Consider the following 21,502-nt stretch of genomic DNA (forward strand, 5'->3'; position numbering starts at 1 on the left):
GTAAGTACCTATATCAGAATAACAGTAGTTCAAGTGTAGCTTAAATTTTAAAAATTAACGTGATCGTTACTGCTGTAGAGCAATGGACTTTTATTAAATGATTATAAAAAAATATAAGAATTTAAAATTCATGAATATTGTAAAAGTCGTAAATATCATTGCAATCTACATAAAATTAAGAATTCTTCGAAATAGAAATACAATACTTTAAGTGTGTAAATGACGTAGTTGTGTAATGTGATGCCTTATAACATAATGATATAAAATAATACATAAACCAGCTAAGTTTGCACCGCTGATAAATACACAATCATTAAAATTAACACATTACGTTACAATATAGAGCAATAAAGGTGTAGTAAGAAAACCAAAAAATAGGTCAAATAATATAGACTATAGTTTCAAATTTATAACAAACTAAAAGCCGAAGCGGGGATTGCGGATCGCAGAAGGGAAAGAGAATTGTTCTCTCTCTTGTTGTGTACTCTTAGCTGGAGGGGGGTTGCGCCTTTCGGGTGACTGCCTTACGTTTAGCAGATTATTTGGACTTCCTGTTGGGCTGGAAACCGTCGTCGTTCGAGGACTCAACTACCATCATCGAGGAAATTGATATGGGTGATTCTACTCATGACAACGGGGACGGTTGCCTTGGCATAAAATAGAAACGACTATCTAATACATACACATTTTAATTATATATGTAAGTATGTATTCAACATGTAATTATCACTATAAAACTAAAAACTAAAGAAATTATACAATTTCATGGAAAAATAAGAAAAACCTAATAATTATTTTTGACTTTTGGAAGCACTTTGGTTTTTGGTTTATAATATATATGGCGATCAATCACTTTATTACGCTAATAAATTTTTAGTACATTTAAATCAACGTTTTATTATCTTCAATAACTAAACCAAAGTCTCCTTATATATAATCTGATCAGTCTCTTCTAAGGAGTGACATGAAAGATTAAGGATTCTGTGTTGATTCCAAAACACTTTTTGCATCAACGTTTTCAAAGTCTTGTCCCGATCTTCCTGCATTTGAAATACTCGGTGATCCTGACTCCATTCGAGTTTTGTGCCTCAATTGCCTCAATAATAATTTCGTCGAAATTCTCACCTACATTATCTATCAATAGATTAAAAACAAAATGAATTCAAATGCAGGAGCAATATTAAGTAATAATATAAATAAATTAATATAAATTTTAAGAGTTCATATGTCAGATCATAAAACATTAATAACTACTTACTATGAATGTATATGAAATAAGCTATCAATTGTTATTTATATAGGTACACTATAGTTTATTTCTTCAAATTAAATACTTATAATATCATTAAAAGGTCAGGATTAGCCGTTGAGCTATTTTTATCCTTATTTTATGCGTAAGGAGTTTGCAATTTTACTTGTGCTATTGTTAATTTTAATCGATTGATCGGAGAGCAACTCCAGACACTTCTGACGCGAATGCGCTGCAGCGACGAACGAACAGTATTTTATAAGCAGGAAGCGCGCGATATGTGAATATTTAAATTTTTATTAAATCTACTAATCAACAAAACACAACATATGTTTTTATTGAATACTTTCTATTTTATTCACAACGAACCTTATTTTTTTAAATAAAAAATATATCATTTACAACCGCAAAACTAGAAAGAAACGTAGTAGGTATATGAAATTAAAATACTGTAGGTAGCCCTGTCGCGTGTTCGCGTACCGCGCGGCTCTATATAATTATTTCTAACGATAAGACAGGGCCGAGTAACAAAATTGGATATAAAACAATACAGTGGTTCCGCCCACGAAAGCAGCCCGTCCGGAGAGGGAGGAGCTTAATCCGACCATCAATCGGGCGGATTGCCATGTTCGTTTAAAAATCAAATAACAATAACATACATCATGAAAAATACTTTGATATTAAAATTCTTAAGAGTACACAAACGTGACAAAATGGGATCGAACTGGCCCGTAAGCCTAGTGCCGACCTCGCGGTAATAGAGAGACGTGTGTTGGGAACACGATCGGTGTGTGACGCATCGTCACAGGTCACTGAGTGATGTAAACTCGATTAGAGTTTCATCTGATTGATTTGTCAACTCGGACCAGGTTGACTACTGGCTCACCGCGAGGAGGATGACCCCACTAAAATGGGTCGTTAAATTGTATATATAGCAAGTGTCGCAGAAAAAGTTAAAAGCGCGATGCAGGATCGTAATATAAGAGAACTGTTTTTGTTTAACAAAGAAATATTTTCTTTGTCGATAGCACGAAATTGTTTCAGAATGTAAGGTAAAGGAAATCTGATAGAATTATAAATAATAACAACTATTACTAAAATATATCTGCCTATTTAAATGCACGCTAGCTACTCGCCCAACGCGTACGACCTTTATTTCATTACAAGTTTCTTAAAAAAAAATTATAAAAATGACTTCACGTGTCAACATATTTTTTTATTTAAAACAATCAATTTCTATTTTATAAGGAATTACTATTATTCCTATTTACCTACAGCTTGTGATAATGAGAACATTAATTAGGTACAAAATAGTACAATGCCTCAGACACGTTACGTTCGATACGCGACGCATCGCTTTACGCCATTTTGTCTTATTATAAAAAAAGCAATTTACAATTATAGAAAAAACAAAAAATGCATCGAAAATAAAGTTAAAAAAGAAAATAAAAATATTTGCTAATAAACATTAAAACTAGTGGAATTCGATAAACAGTTTTTGATTAATTACAAATCTATATTTTATCCCTGTATTCACAGGAACGGTAACTGCGCGGGTGAAATAAATTATATTTAAATCGTGCAAATTAGCCGAGCTATCATAGAGACGCGATGCTAGCATGTGTCATCAATTACAATAAATCGCATCCTGACGATAAACTTAACACAAGTCACATAGGTATTGCAGCAGATAAGCAGCCAATATATGTTATGGAACACTTGACACCGGCTATTAAGTCTTTACATGCAGCAGCTCGAATAAAATCTAAAGAAAAAAAATACAGATTTGTGTGGGTTAGACAGGGCAAGGTATTTATGAGAAAGACAGAACATTCAGAATGTATTTATGTAAAAAATCATACTGTTCTGAATAATATCCAGTAAATTGCTTTGCTCTCTAAACTCATAGATCATTTTAGTGTTTCATGTTATAAAATTCAACGGTCTTAATATATACTACCAGAACGTCCGAGGTCTCCGTACTAAAACTCATGACTTCATCTGCAATTTATCGTGTACAAATTATGATGTTATTATATTAACAGAAACGTGGCTTAATAATAAAATAGAGAACCATGAAGTATTCGACAACCGTTATACAGTATACAGAAGAGATCGTGATAGTTTACCTTTACATTGTAAAAAAGATGGTGGTGGAGTTTTAGTGGCGGTCTCAAATAAACTGAAATCAATGCGACTCAGTTTTTGTGAAAGTCAGTGTGAAGATCTTTGGATAAATATTGAACGAGAAAATTGTCACGATGAGTGTAACTCAATTGCATTATGTGCAGTTTATTTGCCTCCTCCCGTCAGCCGTAATATGCTATCTAATTTTATCAATAATTTTAATAGTAGAATTGCAGAGAATAGACAAAATGTTATGCTCGTGGGTGATTTTAATTTAAGTAATATCAATTGGTTCGCTACTGATGATAATGTTATTTCTAATAGTTCCTTAGGAAATTTGCTAGTTGATTTTGCATCTCTCAATAATTTAGTTCAACATAATAACATTAGTAATAACAATAATAAAATATTAGACTTAATATTCAGTAATCATAATAACATAAAAATTAGTAAGTCTATTTTGCCAATAGTGCCTCCAGATCACCACCATCCTCCCTTAGATATATTAGTTTCTTATTCATCAAGAACTTCTTTAAAAAGTAATGTTATTGGTGATAAGAAGAACTATTTTAAAGCTGACTACGTAAGTATAATTTCAGAATTAAATAATATCAATTGGTTAAGCGAATTTTGTAATTGTAAGTCAATAAACCTAATGATCGATAAATTTTATAAAATTTTGAACAAATTTTGAAAAAATATGTACCAAAAAAGAAACAAAAAGGTAAACAATATCCTCCATGGTTCACTAAGGAAATGATAAATTTATATAAAGAGAAACAAGTTTTTTTAAATAAATACAAAATATATAAAAACCCACTTGATGAAATTTCATTACGTCTTTTGAGCAAACGTTGTGCAGATTTATCGAAAATTTGCTACAATAATTACATTAAAATTGTTGAAGAAAATATTAGTAGAAATCCTAAATATTTTTGGTCATACCTTAAGGGCAAACAAGATAATAGTACCGCACTCCCAGGCATAATGACTTACAAACAAAAAGTAATGAAATCGGGATCAGAAATTTGTAACGAATTTGCCTTGTATTTTGCTTCTGTTTACACACAATCTCAAAGTTCATATACATTACCATCTTATAGTAATCAATGTAAACATGACTTTGGAGCGTTCACTAATTTTGTAATATCGCGAAGACAGATTTATCAATACTTAAAAAGACTTGATACAACTAAAGGGACAGGTTATGCTAATATCCCTCCTATATTTATTTCTAAATGTGCATGGGTACTAAGTTTCCCTTTATATTTATTATACAACGAATCACTTCGCTCAGGTGTTTTTCCCGATAAGTGGAAAATAGCTAGGATCGTACCAGTATATAAGTCCAAGGGTAGTGAGTGCATTGAGAATTATAGACCGATTTCCATACTTTCCACTTTTGCCAAAGTATTTGAAGCAATAGTTTACCCATATCTAGAGTGTCATGTAAAGCAAATGAATAATAATAACCAGCATGGCTTTATAAAGGGTCGATCTACAACATCAAATCTTGTTTCGTACAGTGAATTCATTGTGCCAGCTATTGATAACCACAAGCAAGTTGACGCAATTTATACCGATTTAACCAAGGCTTTCGACAAAGTTTCGCACGATATTTTACTCTTAAAACTAAGCAAGTACGGATTCAATGGTAATATGCTTGAGTGGTTCAAATCATATTTATACAATAGACAACAATTTGTTGTCTTAAAAGGTTTTAGCTCGAGTCTATATAAAGCCTGCTCCGGGGTTCCTCAAGGGTCACACTTAGGACCTTGGCTCTTTAATATCTTCATTAATGATATTTGCGATACGGTACATTATAGTAGAGTATTTTTATTTGCGGACGATTTAAAATTAACAAAAGTAATAAACAACTTAGCTGACTCAGAGCTCTTACAGGTGGATATTAATGCTATATATAATTGGTGTAAAAATAATAAAATGGAATTAAACGTCAGTAAATGCAAGCATATAAAATTTACGCGAAAGCTCAATATAATCAAAACAATATATAGCATTGATAACATCAAGTTGGAGGAAGTTTTTGAAATAAGTGATTTGGGTGTCATTTTTGATGACAAGCTTACTTTTGTCCCGCACTTCAATAAAATAATTACGAAAAGTTCCAAAACGTTAGGATTTTTAATTAGAAATGGTAAACACTTCACGAATAACACGAAAAAAATAATCTATAACGCTTACGTGCGTAGTGTACTGGAGTACGGTAGTGTTGTGTGGAATCCTTGTTACAATGTACATCGTCTGCGTATAGAGAGAATACAGAAGCGATTTGTATATCATCTATCCAGAAACAAAAAAACCTCATACAATAAATCTAATAAAAATTACAGCAATCTCTTGAAAGACTTTAATATGGATAGTCTCTCTGTACGCAGACAATTACTAGATCTCTCTTTCCTATTTAAGATAATTCGTAACGAGATCGACTGTACTTACTTACTTGAAAAGATATACTATCGTATTCCAAGGCGCAATGTTCGTAGTTTTCTGGGCACTTTTGATGTCAGAATATCAAAAACGAAATTAGGATGTAATGCACCAATGCCTAGATCATCACGGTTGTACAATGGTTTTTGTCAAGATCTAGATATTTTTAATGACTCTGCCATGATTTATCATAAACGGGCGCTAGAATTGTTGAGAGATGCAAATAAATAATAAATAAATAATAAATAATGTTATCTTAATTTTATTTTGTATTAATTAGTATATTTTTAGTAATTTTTTTGTAACGTAAACTTTGCATGAATTTAATGAATTATTTAATTTTAATTTATACCTATATCAATTTCAAACTATTTGTGTTATTAATTTTAATTTTATTAAGTGCATGTTTATTTTTTTATGATCTTTAATTTGTACCAATTTGGACTTTTTTTTTTTTTTAATCTTTCTACTCATGTTGCTATAATTATGTGTTAATGTATTTTTAAAACAAATATTGTAATTGTTGTGGCTACTTTAAAAAGCTTCACATGTTAGCTATTTTCACTAAATTGTTTTACATTTGTCATTAAAACATGTAGTAGCTACTAGTGGTCCTTAAATAAAATAAATAAAAAAAAATAAAAAATAAAATAAAATATGAGGCAGTGTTATTACCCTACCATAGTATAATAAGGCCCACTAATAAGGTTTTAAAAAATGTTTAATTTTGTTTTTGTTGACGGCAGATTTGCCTTTTTTATTTGTTTATTTGTAGTAGTTGATCTACAACTTTATTAAACATTAAAATTAGTTCATTTTGATAAACAGTTTTTGATTTATTACAAATATAGGTAGGCCTTAATACCCGCACCTACCTTACATTATATTTCGTACGTACATTCTTTTTCCATCAACATAGCATGGTACTCTTGAGCTTGTAATTCTTTTATCGTGCGAGGCAACGAAAATACGGCTACAAGCTGAATACTTATTTCAATTTAATAAATATATCTTAAAGTTATTATTTGAACAGTAAAATGTGTAAACGAAGTGCTGAAGAAAAAAATAATTACTAGGGTATAATACAAAAATTAAAAAGTTAAAAGCTAAGCAAACGCGTAAAAAATATCATCGTGTGATAGCATATTCTTCTTCGGATTCCGAAACAAACTGGTAAGTTTATTTAATTACTACTTTCGTATAAGTGAAGTGACAATAAAATATTATAATAAACTAGCGTCAGTAAGCTTTCCTGGGGGTCGACTGCGAGTCAACACGAAGGTGTAAATTAGAAGTTAACAAAAGTGTTAATTAGTTTTAAAATTACGTGATATATATTTTTTCTTAACTACCCTTAAAAAACACATTTAATAATTATTTTTCTTTTGCTTTTGGAATAGAAAACTAAACCCAAGATAATGTCATGCCGTCATTACGTGAACTCGCATCTCGTGCACCGACATCGACATTCAAATAGAACAAGACCAACTGGGTCTGGGTATTGCCGCGATTAACCGGGCGATGACATTACTTTTAACTGAGGGTGAAAAGCAATAAAAGCAATAAAAACAAGCAATAAAAATGTTATCAGACGCATGCAGAATCCTGACTGATCTCCATTATGTTCAAACACAAGTAAGAACAAAACTTATTACTCGGGGACTCGACATATATTTCCTTGCCAGACAAAATAAAAGCTTCCAAGGCGATCGAAAGACAGGGGCTTTAGATTAGAAAAGCCCCAACCACGAAGCCGTCGACTTCCAAAGCTTCTATTCAGTCAGCAGGGATTCGCTACCAGGGAAACTGGTCAAGCCCCCCTCGCGTGCAATCTGTGACCGGGGGGGGGGGGGTGGACTACACAGTTCCGGAGCCAGTATCGTCGCAATCCACAACCAACGCCTGCGCCGTCACAGAACACGCGCTCTGCGATTTCAACAACGAGCAACAGACGTGCCCCAACGAGGCGTTGACACAGGTACATGCTGGTAGATTGTGCTATTACTATAATTGCTGCTCACAAGTTACAAATAATTGTAAAGTACTTGATTGGATTCGTAACGGCTATTGTATACCGTTTTCATCGAAAGTTGTTCATTATACAATTCCTCAAAATACTTTTTCTGATAAAGAAAAGCAGAATATGATAATAGCTATTAAAAATTTGTTAGAACTTGGAACAATAGTAGAATGTAAATCACAACCTGATCAGTTTATCTCAAAGATCTTTCTTGCCAAAAGATCTAATGGAAGTTTTAGATTTATCCTTAATCTTAAACAACTAAATAAATTTGTGACTGGGTACCATTTTAAAATGGAAGACCATTGGATTGCAAGTAAATTAATAACAAAGAAGGCCTATATGGCCTCCATAGATCTAAAGGAATCTTATTTACTTGTCCCAGTAGCTTCAAAGAACCGAAAATTTTTAAGGTTTCAATTTGAAGATACTAATTTACAGAGCCGGACTTATGAGTTTACCGCCGTGCCATATGGTTTGTCTTCTGCACCTCGAACTTTCACCAAAATAATGAAAGAAGTAATAGGTCAACTAAGGTATCGTGGCTTCCAGTCTTATTATATACTTACATGATATTCTTTGTCTAGGAAATACGTACAATGAATGTGTCTTGAATATTCAAGAAACTATAAAAATGCTAGATTGTCTGGGCTTTATTTTTATTAATTTTTATGTTAGTTGTCGGTGCGTGGTTGTAGTACTTGGTACGTAAACAACAAAAAAGACAACGAACAGTCAACAGTTTATTGTTCGCACTTACAGTACAGCACAGCACAATGAAAGTCCACATAAACAGATAACAAGTAATAAGAGTAAGTGAGGCGTAGGCGGGTGAGAGCGTAAAATAAAAAAACAAAGTAGTAATGTCGAGATCAGACTGACTCCCCCCCGCGCCTCGTGCCGCCGATCGCTAGCTGTCGGGTAGGAGGGCAGCGGTGGCGAATGAGCAAGGCGCGCGGTCGTAAGCTCGCTTACGTACTTATCTACTATAAATATTTTTGAACTTTGTTTATTGAAATGATTTTTATTTTATAATTAATAAATGAATTTTTGTTTATAATTGGCGGTACGCCACAGTTTCATAACAATGTTTTTTTTTTTTCGAATTGTGTAATATTGTATGTGTTGGCCTTACTGGCCTCTACAGCGTCACCGGGCTGGGTGGGCGAGTTGAACTCAGCCGGATGTTGGGAGCCACACAGGGCGCAAGAGAGGCGGACGTCCTAAGGGTGCCTCCTGTGAGGCCGGACCTCGGCTTAGGACTCCGTTGAAATCGGGAGGGGAGGACTCCTGCGTTATAATGTCGTCAAACGCCTAAGCGTCGACGGGACGTAATGAAAGAGAGTCGTCGACCCCGCCGGCGGGGTCGGTGTGTGTTTATTGTGTTCCCTAACAAGTTAGCGTTGGCCGATGAGATTTTATCATCGGGGGCGACGAGGACGTCTTTAGGACGCCTATGAATCGATTTGGGATGCCACTGAGGGCTATACTTGCTAGTATTCTGTATGAGAGGGTTCGAGTGCCTGGCGGCTTTCTCGAAATATTTTATTGAGAGATCCTTGATTACCTTAGAGATGGAATCAAGTTTGAAATCTCTGTGTAAATCTATATTACGCATGTACCAAGGGCAGCCCGTGGCTATGCGTAAGAATCTATTTTGTATAGCCTGTAGGCGGGCTATATTGTGTTCGCTCGTGTGTGCGAATGCGACACTCGCGTATGTAAGGATGGGACGGATGCATGCTTTGTATAATGTTACCTTATTTCTAAGGGACATTTTACTGCGCCTACATAGCATCGGATATAGTCTACTTAGAATAAAGAAAGCTGTGTTCCTTATATTTGTGATTTGAGATTTAAAATTCAGTGCATGATCTAGTATGACACCTAAGTATTTGACTTTATCAAGCCAAGGGACGGGCCTATCGTATAGGGTTATTGACCCCGGACGGGTTTCGGGGGAGTTACATTTACTGCCACCCCGTCGAAAGTATACTGCAGTGCTTTTGTCTGGATTAATTTCTACCCTCCAGGTTCGAAACCAAGCGCTTAGAGCGTTGGCCGCGGCCTGAAGGTGGAGAGTAATGAGTCTAGCTGATCTAGACGAAGTATATATAGCGGTATCGTCCGCGAATAGGGCTAGCTCTGTACTTTTATACTTCGGGATGTCCGATGTGTATAAGGAGTAGAGTGTGGGTGATAGTACGGATCCTTGAGGGACTCCGGCTCGTAAGGGGCGAGCAGAGGACAGAGTGCCTTCTACGTTATACCGGAATGTACGATTCGATAGATAGTCGTGTACGATACGTGCAAGACTAACGGGAATGCCTAGCATATGTAACTTATATATAAGTCCATTATGCCAGACTTTATCGAAGGCTTTCGCTACATCGAAGAAAAGGGCTCCTGTGTATCGCGGCCTCTTAGGTCGAGCTAGGCCTGCTAAGATGTGCTCCGTGACGCGGTGCACTGCATGTGTGGCCGAGTGTCCGGCTCTAAAGCCGAATTGCTCGTTAACAAGAAGGTTATTAGCTTCTATAATAGTTTTTAGTCGGGCTAATATTAATCTTTCGTAAATCTTACCCAATGAGTTAATGAGACTAATAGGACGGTAACTAGTGGATAGATTTCTAGGCTTACCGGGCTTATATATACCGATAACGGTAGCCTCTTTCCACTGATCTGGGAAGGAGCAGCCTGCCATAAGGGCGTTGAAAATTGCTACTAATAATCAAAGAATCTGGGCGGGTAAGTATTTTATTACTTTGTTCGTAATACGATCGGGGCCGGGCGACTTTTTAGCATGTAGATCAGGCACTATCTTTTTGACCTCATCTATCGTGGTTGGGGTGAGTGGTTCGCTATCGGGGGGATGAGAAATTAATTGTGTGACCGTCGAGTCAACTTCCGCAAGGTGCTCGGGGTCACACGGGTGTAGACTGGGGGAGCACTGGCTCTCAATATTGTCCGCTAAGCACTCGGCCTTTTAGTTATCGTCAAATGCAACTGTTCGATCGGAACGAATCAATGGTGGTAGAGTAGAAATCGTGACATTTTTTAAAGTTCTAGCTAGGGGCCAGTAAGCTAGGTGAGACGGTGACAGCTCGCTTAGCTTTTTCCTCCAGCGCTCGTCACTGTGATCTGCAATTCGGGCTCTAACCTTTCTTTGCAGATCCCAGAGTCGTTTTTTATTTACATTTGAAGGACACGAATCGTGAGCTCTATTGGCTGAGTTCCTACGAGTAATAAGGTCCCTTATATCGCTAGGGAGTTCCCAGCGGCCGTCTGGTTGCACTGGAATCTCCCTAGAGCTATTATGTATCGCGTCGCGAATAAAGTCAGTGACCTGTGAAGTGGCCGCTTTCGCTGCATCGACTGTGTCTATGACGTCGGGTATTGCTTCTAAAGCAGGTGAATCGATTGATTGAAGTTGCTCTTCGAGCTTTTTCCAATCAATGATTGTTTTAGTTTGCTGGGTTAGCGTAGGCTCGGGTCCTAGCCGTATGACTACCGGTCTGTGGTCCGAGTCTAACTCGGCTTTGGCTTCTATTGAACGTAACTGTAGTGTTACGTCGTTTAAAATAGCAATATCTAATATATCGGCCCTATCGCGATCGTGGCTATTATAGAAGGGAAAACGGGTCGGTATTGTGGGAGCAATTATTTCAAAATTAAAGCTCGATAGAGCTGTTAAACTATCAAGGATGGTACCGTTGCGGTTGGTCCGAATGGAGTTCAGTTTGTAGATATATTGTTTATTGTTCACGGCGGGCGAGGCGATCCTTCGAACAAAGGGTTGGCGATTACAAACTTTTGTTATCTTTTGTTGAGAATTCTTTTGTCCTGCTTCTGGAGAAATCCTTTGTCCAAATTCTAAGACAGACGGCGGCGAGGCGATCCTTCGAACAAAGGATTGACGATCATAAAGTTTTGGCGCACACAAAAGGCGCTCGGGTAGCCGCACCTGTTATGCGGGTCAGCTTTTCTTGGAAATCTTGAGTCGGGCTTCGTCGGTAGAGATATCCGTGCGGGATGGAGGTCGATTTTTATTTTAAGCACATCGCGCTCTCTCGTACGGTGTGCCGTATAGACGCAGAACGTTATCGACCAATAGGTAACGAGCACAGTGCGGGGTGCCGGAGAGGGGAAAGGTTATTCGGTTCTTATACTAAAAGAAATACTCCATCCTCCCTTCACCACGACACCGCCACGAACACAGCCCCCCCCTGCCCCCTCGACCTCGACACCCTCTATCGTCCGTCGTTCCGATCTCGATACGAATCGTTTTTTTTTTATTATAGTTTACCAATTGATATAATAATAATATTAATAATTCAATTGATTAATACGTTCGATTATTACATATAAATCTAAGATATGTCGGGACGTCGAAATCGTTTATGAAACCTCATTTTAATTTTGCACATACGATATATTTTGTGGCCCTGAAAAGGGCCTTTTTGTAAATGATCATGATTGGACGATGTCGTTCATACGTCCGTCGTCCGTACGTCGTATCACGCACGATACACGTGGTGGTGGTGGTGGTGGTGGTGGTATATGATTATATAGTTTCATCATAATCATCATCGAATCGATGAAAACGACGACGAAGACGGAGACGACGACGGCGGCGTCGTCGTCATCATCGAGATCGTCTAACGAACGATTGTCGCGCACAGCCGCCGTCAGTTTATGCCTTCTTCTCGATCTTCTTGGGCAGCAGAACGGCTTGGATGTTGGGGAGGACGCCGCCTTGTGCGATCGTCACGCCCGAGAGTAACTTGTTCAGCTCCTCGTCGTTACGGATCGCCAACTGAAGATGTCTCGGTATAATCCTAGTCTTCTTGTTGTCGCGGGCAGCGTTGCCGGCCAACTCGAGAACTTCGGCGGCGAGGTATTCCATGACGGCCGCGAGGTATACCGGTGCACCGGCACCGACGCGCTCCGCGTAGTTACCCTTCCTCAGTAGTCTGTGTATACGTCCGACGGGAAACTGAAGACCGGCACGGTTGGACTGACGTGACTTTGCCTTCCCCTTGACTTTGCCTCCTTTACCGCGACCGGACATGTCGACAAAGATAGTTTTTATTAAAATGTATAACGAACGAAACGCGGTGCGATACGCGTGCGTACGGCTCGCCTGTGCGGTGAATAATGACTTCGTATCGTATTTGTCGAACGCCTTTATATACTCGGAACGGCGTCGCGTCTATCGGCACGGACGTATCGAGGTGACTTTTGACTGAGCGATGATCGCGGAGCGTTCGATTTATTTATTTATTTATTTTTTTCGTTCGCGAATTTACTCTAAACTGCTCGTATAATTATAATTTATAATAATGTTTATTTGTAATATTTACAAACGGAAATGGTGAACAGCGCCATCAAACAGTTGAAGGAACGTAGCGGTTCTTCGCTTCAGGCGATCAAGAAATACATCGCGGCTCAATACAAAGTCGATTCGGAAAAATTGGCTCCCTTCATCAGAAAGTATCTGAAGAGCGCCGTAGAATCGGGCGAGCTCATACAGACCAAGGGCAAGGGCGCATCGGGTTCGTTCAAGCTGGAATCGAAATCGTCGGCTTCGAAGAAACCCGCGGGCTCCGGAGCGGGAAGCGGGTCCGGCGGGGGCGGCGGAGGCGGCGGCAGGGCCGCGTCCTCGGCGGCTTCGGGTAAATCGAAGAAGGCCACGTCCGCTCCGGTCGGTGGCGGCAAGGGCAGCGGCGCCGCGGGCATGAAAGCGGCCGCCGGCGGAGCTTCGTCCGGCGCGGCGGCGTCTTCGCCGTCCAAATCTAAGGCGAAGGCTACGATTAAGGATAAAAAAGCGGCAGCGGCTAAAAAGAAACCGGCCGCCGCCGCCGCCAAGAAGGCCGCCGCGGCCGCCGCTCCTTCGATTTCACCGCACTTTCGAAGGCGAAGGGTGCCGCGTCGAAGGCGAAGAAGAGTGCGAAGCCGCCGACCAAGAAACCTAAAGCACCGAAACCGAAGAAGGCAGCCGCCGCTGCACCGAAGTCGAAACCGGCGGCTAAGAAAGCGGCCGCCGCTAAAAAGTAAGTCCCCGCCAGCAGCCGCCGCGGTGATAATGACGACGACATCGTTCAAAAGTGTTATCAACAACAACAACAACAACAACATCATCGACAACATACATTTGTCCCGTCCCACGACGACGACGACGATGACTGTGATGATGACGATGCAAGCATGTGCGGCTCGTAAATCGCACGATAAAAAGCCCTTTTCAGGGCTAACACAAGTTTCTTAAGAATCGAAAGAAAGAAAGAAAGAAGAAAAAAAAAAGTTTCGAACGACACGACACGATACGATATACCCTCCTATCCCTCTTTATATACATATATATTTATAAATCACCATCGTACTACGTACGAAAGGTCTTTTTTTTGAAAAAAAAAAAAATATATATTAAATAACTAAACATATTAATATTTATCAAGATTCCGTCTCAAGATTTCTCAGTAAAGCTGACCCGTACAACAGGTGCGGCTACCCAAGCGCCCTTTGTGTGCGCCAAAACTTTATGATCGCCAACCCTTTGTTCGAAGGATCGCCTCGCCCGCCGTGAACAATCCTACTGCTATTATAAACGTGAAAGTTTGTATGTGTGGATGGATGTTTGTTACTCTTTCACGCAAAAACTACTGAATGGATTTCAATTAAACTTTCCAATAATATAGCTTATACATCAGAATAACACATAGGCTACAATTTATAAAGATATTGTGTGAGCTGTCCAAAATATGACATTAAATGTCAAGTAACTAGGAAAAAACCTACCTTTCTGCGAGCTATTCTGGCGTGCGCTGCCATAAACGTTAGTTACACATAATTATGTAATGTATGATAGACATCATTTAGTTTAAATGCGCGATACTACGGGTGCGGTGTAGCGAGCGGTACGGCGCGGTTCGCCTCCGGCGGCGGTGGCGGGCGGTGCGACGCACTTGTGTGGGGGAAGAAGGCGCTCATCGCTGAGTGCGCGACCCGAACGCGGGCAGAAGCGTGAGGGCAGACATCGTTGACTGTTGTCTCCGTTTTGCGAATTTTCATGGTTATAGCGATTTTTTAAAAACGGATTGTACTTCAAGTAATATAGGCCCAAGATTAGGTATTGGCAGTTTTTTTTTTGGTTAGGAGTTACACTTAAATAAGATACTTCATTTTTATTTAAATTAATAGATATAGGTTACTTACCTGTTCATTATACCGAATTCCTTCTTTTTTTTTGTAAATTACAGAGGTTGTAGGTAGGTTAGTAATTGGTCCTTTTTTGGTTGATTTATAATATTGTAAATAACGTGATGTATATCAATGCGAGTTACCGAACTAGGAAGGCACATTGTGAAGGCCACAATTTTAACTGGAGAAGCCAAGGGAGACAATGTTCTTATACCGCGCATCCCAATCATACCCAATAACTTGCCATTCAATTTTAAACGCCTGCAGTTCCCGTTAAAAGTCGCATTTTCAATGAAGATCAACAAATCGCAGGAGCAAACCTTAAAGGTAGCAGGCATACATTTAGGCACGCCATGTTTTTCTCACGGTCAGCTCTATGTAGCTTGCTCACGTTTTTCCAAAGCAAAAAATCTGCATGTTTATGCTGAAGGAAAAAAATCGTTAAATATAGTTTATAAGAGCATACTGCAGTAGCTAGATAACTATAGGCCTATGATCAGGGTTCTGCAGTGCCTAATTACCGTATATTTATTATATTGCCAATTTTCTTATGTTAAAATATTGTCAAGCAGTTATATTTTTCAAATGCGACTCAAAAAATATTTATGTCATAATGTTAGTTCTTTTCTACGCCACGCTAATATAAGCTACTCCAAATACTAATCCTGCGTAGACGAAGTCGCGGGCACCAGCTAGTAAACAATATATCTACAAACTGAACTCCATTCGGACCAACCGCAACGGTACCATCCTTGATAGTTTAACAGCTCTATCAAGCTTTAATTTTGAAATAATTGCTCCCACAATACCGACCCGTTTTCCCTTCTATAATAGCCACGATCGCGATAGGGCCGATATATTAGATATTGCTATTTTAAACGACGTAACAGTACAGTTACGTTCAATAGAAGCCAAAGCCGAGTTAGACTCGGACCACAGACCGGTAGTCATACGGCTAGGACCCGAGCCTACGCTAACCCAGCAAACTAAAACAATCATTGATTGGAAAAAGCTCGAAGAGCAACTTCAATCAATCGATTCACCTGCTTTAGAAGCAATACCCGACGTCATAGACACAGTCGATGCAGCGAAAGCGGCCACTTCACAGGTCACTGACTTTATTCGCGACGCGATACATAATAGCTCTAGGGAGATTCCAGTGCAACCAGACGGCCGCTGGGAACTCCCTAGCGATATAAGGGACCTTATTACTCGTAGGAACTCAGCCAATAGAGCTCACGATTCGTGTCCTTCAAATGTAAATAAAAAACGACTCTGGGATCTGCAAAGAAAGGTTAGAGCCCGAATTGCAGATCACAGTGACGAGCGCTGGGGGAAAAAGCTAAGCGAGCTGTCACCATCTCACCTAGCTTACTGGCCCCTAGCTAGAACTTTAAAAAATGTCACGATTTCTACTCTACCACCATTGATTCGTTCCGATCGAACAGTTGCATTTGACGATAACGAAAAGGCCGAGTGCTTAGCGGACAATATTGAGAGCCAGTGCTCCCCCAGTCTACACCCGTGTGACCCCGAGCACCTTGCGGAAGTTGACTTGACGGTCACACAATTAATTTCTCATCCCCCCGATAGTGAACCACTCACCCCAACCACGATAGATGAGGTCAAAAAGATAGTGCCTGATCTACATGCTAAAAAGTCGCCCGGCCCCGATCGTATTACGAACAAAGTAATAAAATACTTACCCGTCCAGATTCTTTGATTATTAGTAGCAATTTTCAACGCCCTTATGGCAGGCTGCTCCTTCCCAGATCAGTGGAAAGAGGCTACCGTTATCGGTATATATAAGCCCGGTAAGCCTAGAAATCTATCCACTAGTTACCGTCCTATTAGTCTCATTAACTCATTGGGTAAGATTTACGAAAGATTAATATTAGCCCGACTAAAAACTATTATAGAAGCTAATAACCTTCTTGTTAACGAGCAATTCGGCTTTAGAGCCGGACACTCGGCCACACATGCAGTGCACCGCGTCACGGAGCACATCTTAGCAGGCCTAGCTCGACCTAAGAGGCCGCGATACACAGGAGCCCTTTTCTTCGATGTAGCGAAAGCCTTCGATAAAGTCTGGCATAATGGACTTATATATAAGTTACATATGCTAGGCATTCCCGTTAGTCTTGCACGTATCGTACACGAATATCTATCGAATCGTACATTCCGGTATAATGTAGAAGGCACTCTGTCCTCTGCTCGCCCCTTACGAGCCGGAGTCCCTCAAGGATCCGTACTATCACCCACACTCTACTCCTTATACACATCGGACATCCCGAAGTGTAAAAGTACAGAGCTAGCCCTATTCGCGGACGATACCGCTATATATACTTCGTCTAGATCAGCTAGACTCATTACTCTCCGCCTTCAGGCCGCGGCCAACGCTCTAAGCGCTTGGTTTCGAACCTGGAGGATAGAAATTAATCCAGACAAAAGCACTGCAGTATACTTTCGACGGGGTGGCAGTAAATGTAACTCCCCCGAAACCCGTCCGGGGTCAATAACCCTATACGATAGGCCCGTCCCTTGGCTTGATAAAGTCAAATACTTAGGTGTCATATTAGATCATGCACTGAATTTTAAATCTCAAATAACTAATATAAGGAACAAAGCTTTCTTTGTTCTAAGTAGACTATATCCGATGCTATGTAGACGCAGTAAAATGTCCCTTAGAAATAAGGTGACATTATACAAAGCATGCATCCGTCCCATACTTACATACGCGAGTGTCGCATTCGCACACACGAGCGAACACAATATAGCCCGCCTACAGGCTATACAAAATAGATTCTTACGCATAGCCACGGGCTGCCCTTGGTACATGCGTAATATAGATTTACACAGAGATTTCAAACTTGATTCCATCTCTAAGGTAATCAAGGATCTCTCAATAAAATATTTCGAGAAAGCCGCCAGGCACTCGAACCCTCTCATACAGAATACTAGCAAGTATAGCCCTCAGTGGCATCCCAAATCGATTCATAGGCGTCCTAAAGACGTCCTCGTCGCCCCCGATGATAAAATCTCATCGGCCAACGCTAACTTGTTAGGGAACACAATAAACACACACCGACCCCGCCGGCGGGGTCGACGACCCTCTTTCATTACGTCCCGTCGACGCTTAGGCGTTTGACGGCATTATAACGCAGGAGTCCTCCCCTCCCGATTTCCGGATTAAGCCGAGGTCCGGCCTCACAGGAGGCACCCTTAGGACCCGTCTCTCTTGAGCCCTGTGTGGCTCCCAACATCCGGCTGAGTTAAACTCGCCCATCCCGCAGTTTCCCGTCGGACGTATACACAGACTACTGAGGAAGGGTAACTACGCGGAGCGCGTCGGTGCCGGTGCATCGGTATACCTCGCGGCCGTCATGGAATACCTCGCCGCCGAAGTTCTCGAGTTGGCCGGCAACGCTGCCCGCGACAACAAGAAGACTAGGATTATACCGAGATATCTTCAGTTGGCGATCCGTAACGACGAGGAGCTAAACAAGTTACTCTCGGGCGTGACGATCGCACAAGGCGGCGTCCTCCCCAACATCCAAGCCGTTCTGCTGCCCAAGAAGACCGAGAAGAAGGCATAAACTAACGGTGGCTGTGCGCGACAATCGTTCGTTAGACGATCTCGATGACGACGACGCCGCCGCCGTCGTTGTCTCCGTCTCCGTCTTCGTCGTCGTTTTCATCGATTCGATGATGATGATGATTATGATGAAACTATATAACCTCCACCACCACCACGTGTATCGTGATACGACGTACGGACGACGGACGTACGAACGACATCGTCCTATCATGATCATTTACAAAAAGGCCCTTTTCAGGGCCACAAAATATATCGTATGTGCAAAATTAAAATGAGGTTTCATAAACGATTTCGATGTCCCGACACATCTTAGATTTATATATATATATATATATATATATATAGTTAATATATATATATATATATATATATATATATATATATATATATATATATATATATATATATATATATATATTAACTTAGTACTAGACGTTGTTGGCGCAAGCGTCTGTTAAAACTGTGAAGCAATTTAGTATATGGACGTTACGGAATGATTTAGATATAAGGCACTTTGTTTATTGTAATTTTTTACCTACCCTGTCATAAAAATATGTAACACAATAAAATTTTCATTGCAACTAAACTACACCTTTTTTAATATCTCCTCGTTAAATACTATCAAAATCCGCAACAGACGTTCTCGTTATATCGAAGAAGATGTATATAATGTAGATGTATATAATATATAGTCTCCCTTATTAGTTTAATTAAAATAATAATAAGAGTAATAATCGAACGTATTAATCATTTGAATTATTAATATTATTATTATTATTATATCAATAGGTAAACTATATAATAAAAATAAACGATTCGTATCGAGATCGGAACGGAACGACGGACGATAGAGGGTGTCGAGGTCGAGGGGGGAGGGGGCGGGGGTGTTTGTGGCGGTGTCGTGGTGAAGGGAGGATGGAGTATTTCGTTTAGTATAAGAACCGAATAACCTTTTCTCCTCTCCGGCACCCCGCACTGTGCTCGTTTCCTATTGGTCGATAACGTTCTGCGTCTATACGGCACACCGTACGAGAGAGCGCCGTTGTTGGCGCATGCGCCTATTAGAACTGTGAAGCAATTTAGTATATGGACGTTACGGAACGATTTAGATATAAGGCACTTTGTTTATTGTAATTTTTTACCTACCCTGTCATAAAAATATGTAACACAATAAAATTTTCATTGCAACTAAACTACGCCTTTTTTAATATCTCCTCGTTAAATACTATCAAAATCCGCAACATGGTCCGTTTCGAGCCTGGATGTGAAAAAAACCAGTTCAAATTAAAGAAAATTTATCAAGGATTTATTAAATTGTTGGACATCAAGAAATATTATATACGCAGCTGGGAATCACTGCATGATTTTGTTGCGTCATCCAGAGGATAACTTGGACGCTGATATAATAAGAAGATTCTGTGGTCAGGATAGCAGAGTACCCAGTGGTAAACTCATAAAGATCTTGATGATTATTAATTCCCAACACTCTAAGGTAGTATTTAACGTAAAATAATTTGCTTAAGGTTAGTATATCTTTGTTAATACTGTAACGTGAATAAAATTCTACGAATATTTTTATAATAAATTTAATTTAACTTAAACAAGCCTAGTTAAATTATTTTATTAATTATGTTGTAAAGATCTATCAAAGAGTAGTTATCAAAGAGTATAAAATAACTGCATTATAAACGCTTTGTTAGGTCATAAAGATTAATTGCAACATCACTTTACGGTTATAATTTATTAAGATTTCAGTTTATTTAGCTTTATTAATATTGAAGTTAAGGTAATTTTGTTAAGTTCTTAGAGCACGTGCTAACTTGTAACCTGTAGTTATTTAAATTTTATTTGTTGTACTGTTAAATCTTTAAAATATTGTCGTATTGCTTATTATTACAGTCTGTAACTAGTATAAATTGTTGATTTGTATAAATTCTCACTTTGATTTGTATAAATTCCAGATTGTTACACCAGCCTACGTAATGCCTGAGGATAAGGAGCTTTCTAGGAAACGTGCGAGTTACAAAGGAAGGTTAACTTTCTTTTCTAACTATTTAAATTCATTGGATCCTTCAACTTTGAGCACCTCTGAGGTTAGTGAGTTACAGTTGCGTTTGAGTAAGCTCGAGGCTATGTATGAACAATACGATGAAGTGCAGGTGTCATTAGAATGCAATACTGACAATATGGATAGTCAATTGTCAGAACGTAGCGAGTTTGAATCCTTTTATTATAAGTCTATATCACGAGCTCAAGAAATACTTGCAAATCATAAGAAAAAGGATCAAGCAAATAGTGACGCGACATTAATTTCTAGCAATCATAAATTTGTAAAGTTACCAACGCTTCAATTAGCAAAATTCAACGGATCCTACACAAACTGGCTAGAGTTTCATGACACTTTTGTGAGTTTAATACATTCAAATGATGACATGAATGATATTAATAAATTTCATTATTTAAGATCCTCGCTAGAAGGATCTGCTGCTGTGGTAATTAACTCAATTCAGTTTTCTGCTGCGAATTATTCTGTGGCTTGGCAACTTCTTTGTGATCGATTTGATAATAAGCATTTATTAACTCAACATCATGTATCAACATTATTTAATATGGATGTCATTCATAAGGAGTCGTCAGTAACATTGAAAAATTTAATAGATCAGATAAATAAAAATTTGCGTGCATTAGAATCACTAGGTGAACCTGTTAATCAGTGGGATATTCTTTTAATCTATATTATTACACATAAATTAGACATTAAAACGTATCGTGAATGGGAGGAGTACAAAGGAAATCTCGAAAAGAATTCAAAAATTACGTTTTCCATATTTTTAACTTTTATTAAGAATCGAGC

At 39.0% G+C, this 21,502-nt stretch overlaps 1 protein-coding gene and 1 pseudogene across 1 annotated transcript; one reads left to right on the forward strand and one right to left on the reverse strand.

Annotated features, from left to right (window-relative positions):
* Nucleotides 1-12,538: 12,538 nt before the first annotated feature.
* LOC126779744 (histone H2A-like) lies at nt 12,539-12,921 on the reverse strand. Its single transcript, XM_050503887.1, has one exon. It carries the CDS (start codon nt 12,919-12,921, stop codon nt 12,544-12,546), a length of 378 nt encoding a protein of 125 aa, XP_050359844.1. The 3' UTR covers nt 12,539-12,543.
* Nucleotides 12,922-13,221: 300 nt separating this feature from the next.
* On the forward strand, nt 13,222-13,972 carry LOC126779764 (histone H1B-like; annotated as a pseudogene).
* Nucleotides 13,973-21,502: the final 7,530 nt, after the last annotated feature.

This window comes from Nymphalis io, chromosome 29 (genome assembly GCF_905147045.1).
Source record: "Nymphalis io chromosome 29, ilAglIoxx1.1, whole genome shotgun sequence".
NCBI lineage: Eukaryota > Metazoa > Arthropoda > Insecta > Lepidoptera > Nymphalidae > Nymphalis > Nymphalis io.

Excerpts from the sequence above, each read along its gene's own strand:
- LOC126779744 (XM_050503887.1), bottom strand. The coding sequence starts at position 12,921 with ATGTCCGGTCGCGGTAAAGGAGGCAAAGTCAAGGGGAAGGCAAAGTCA.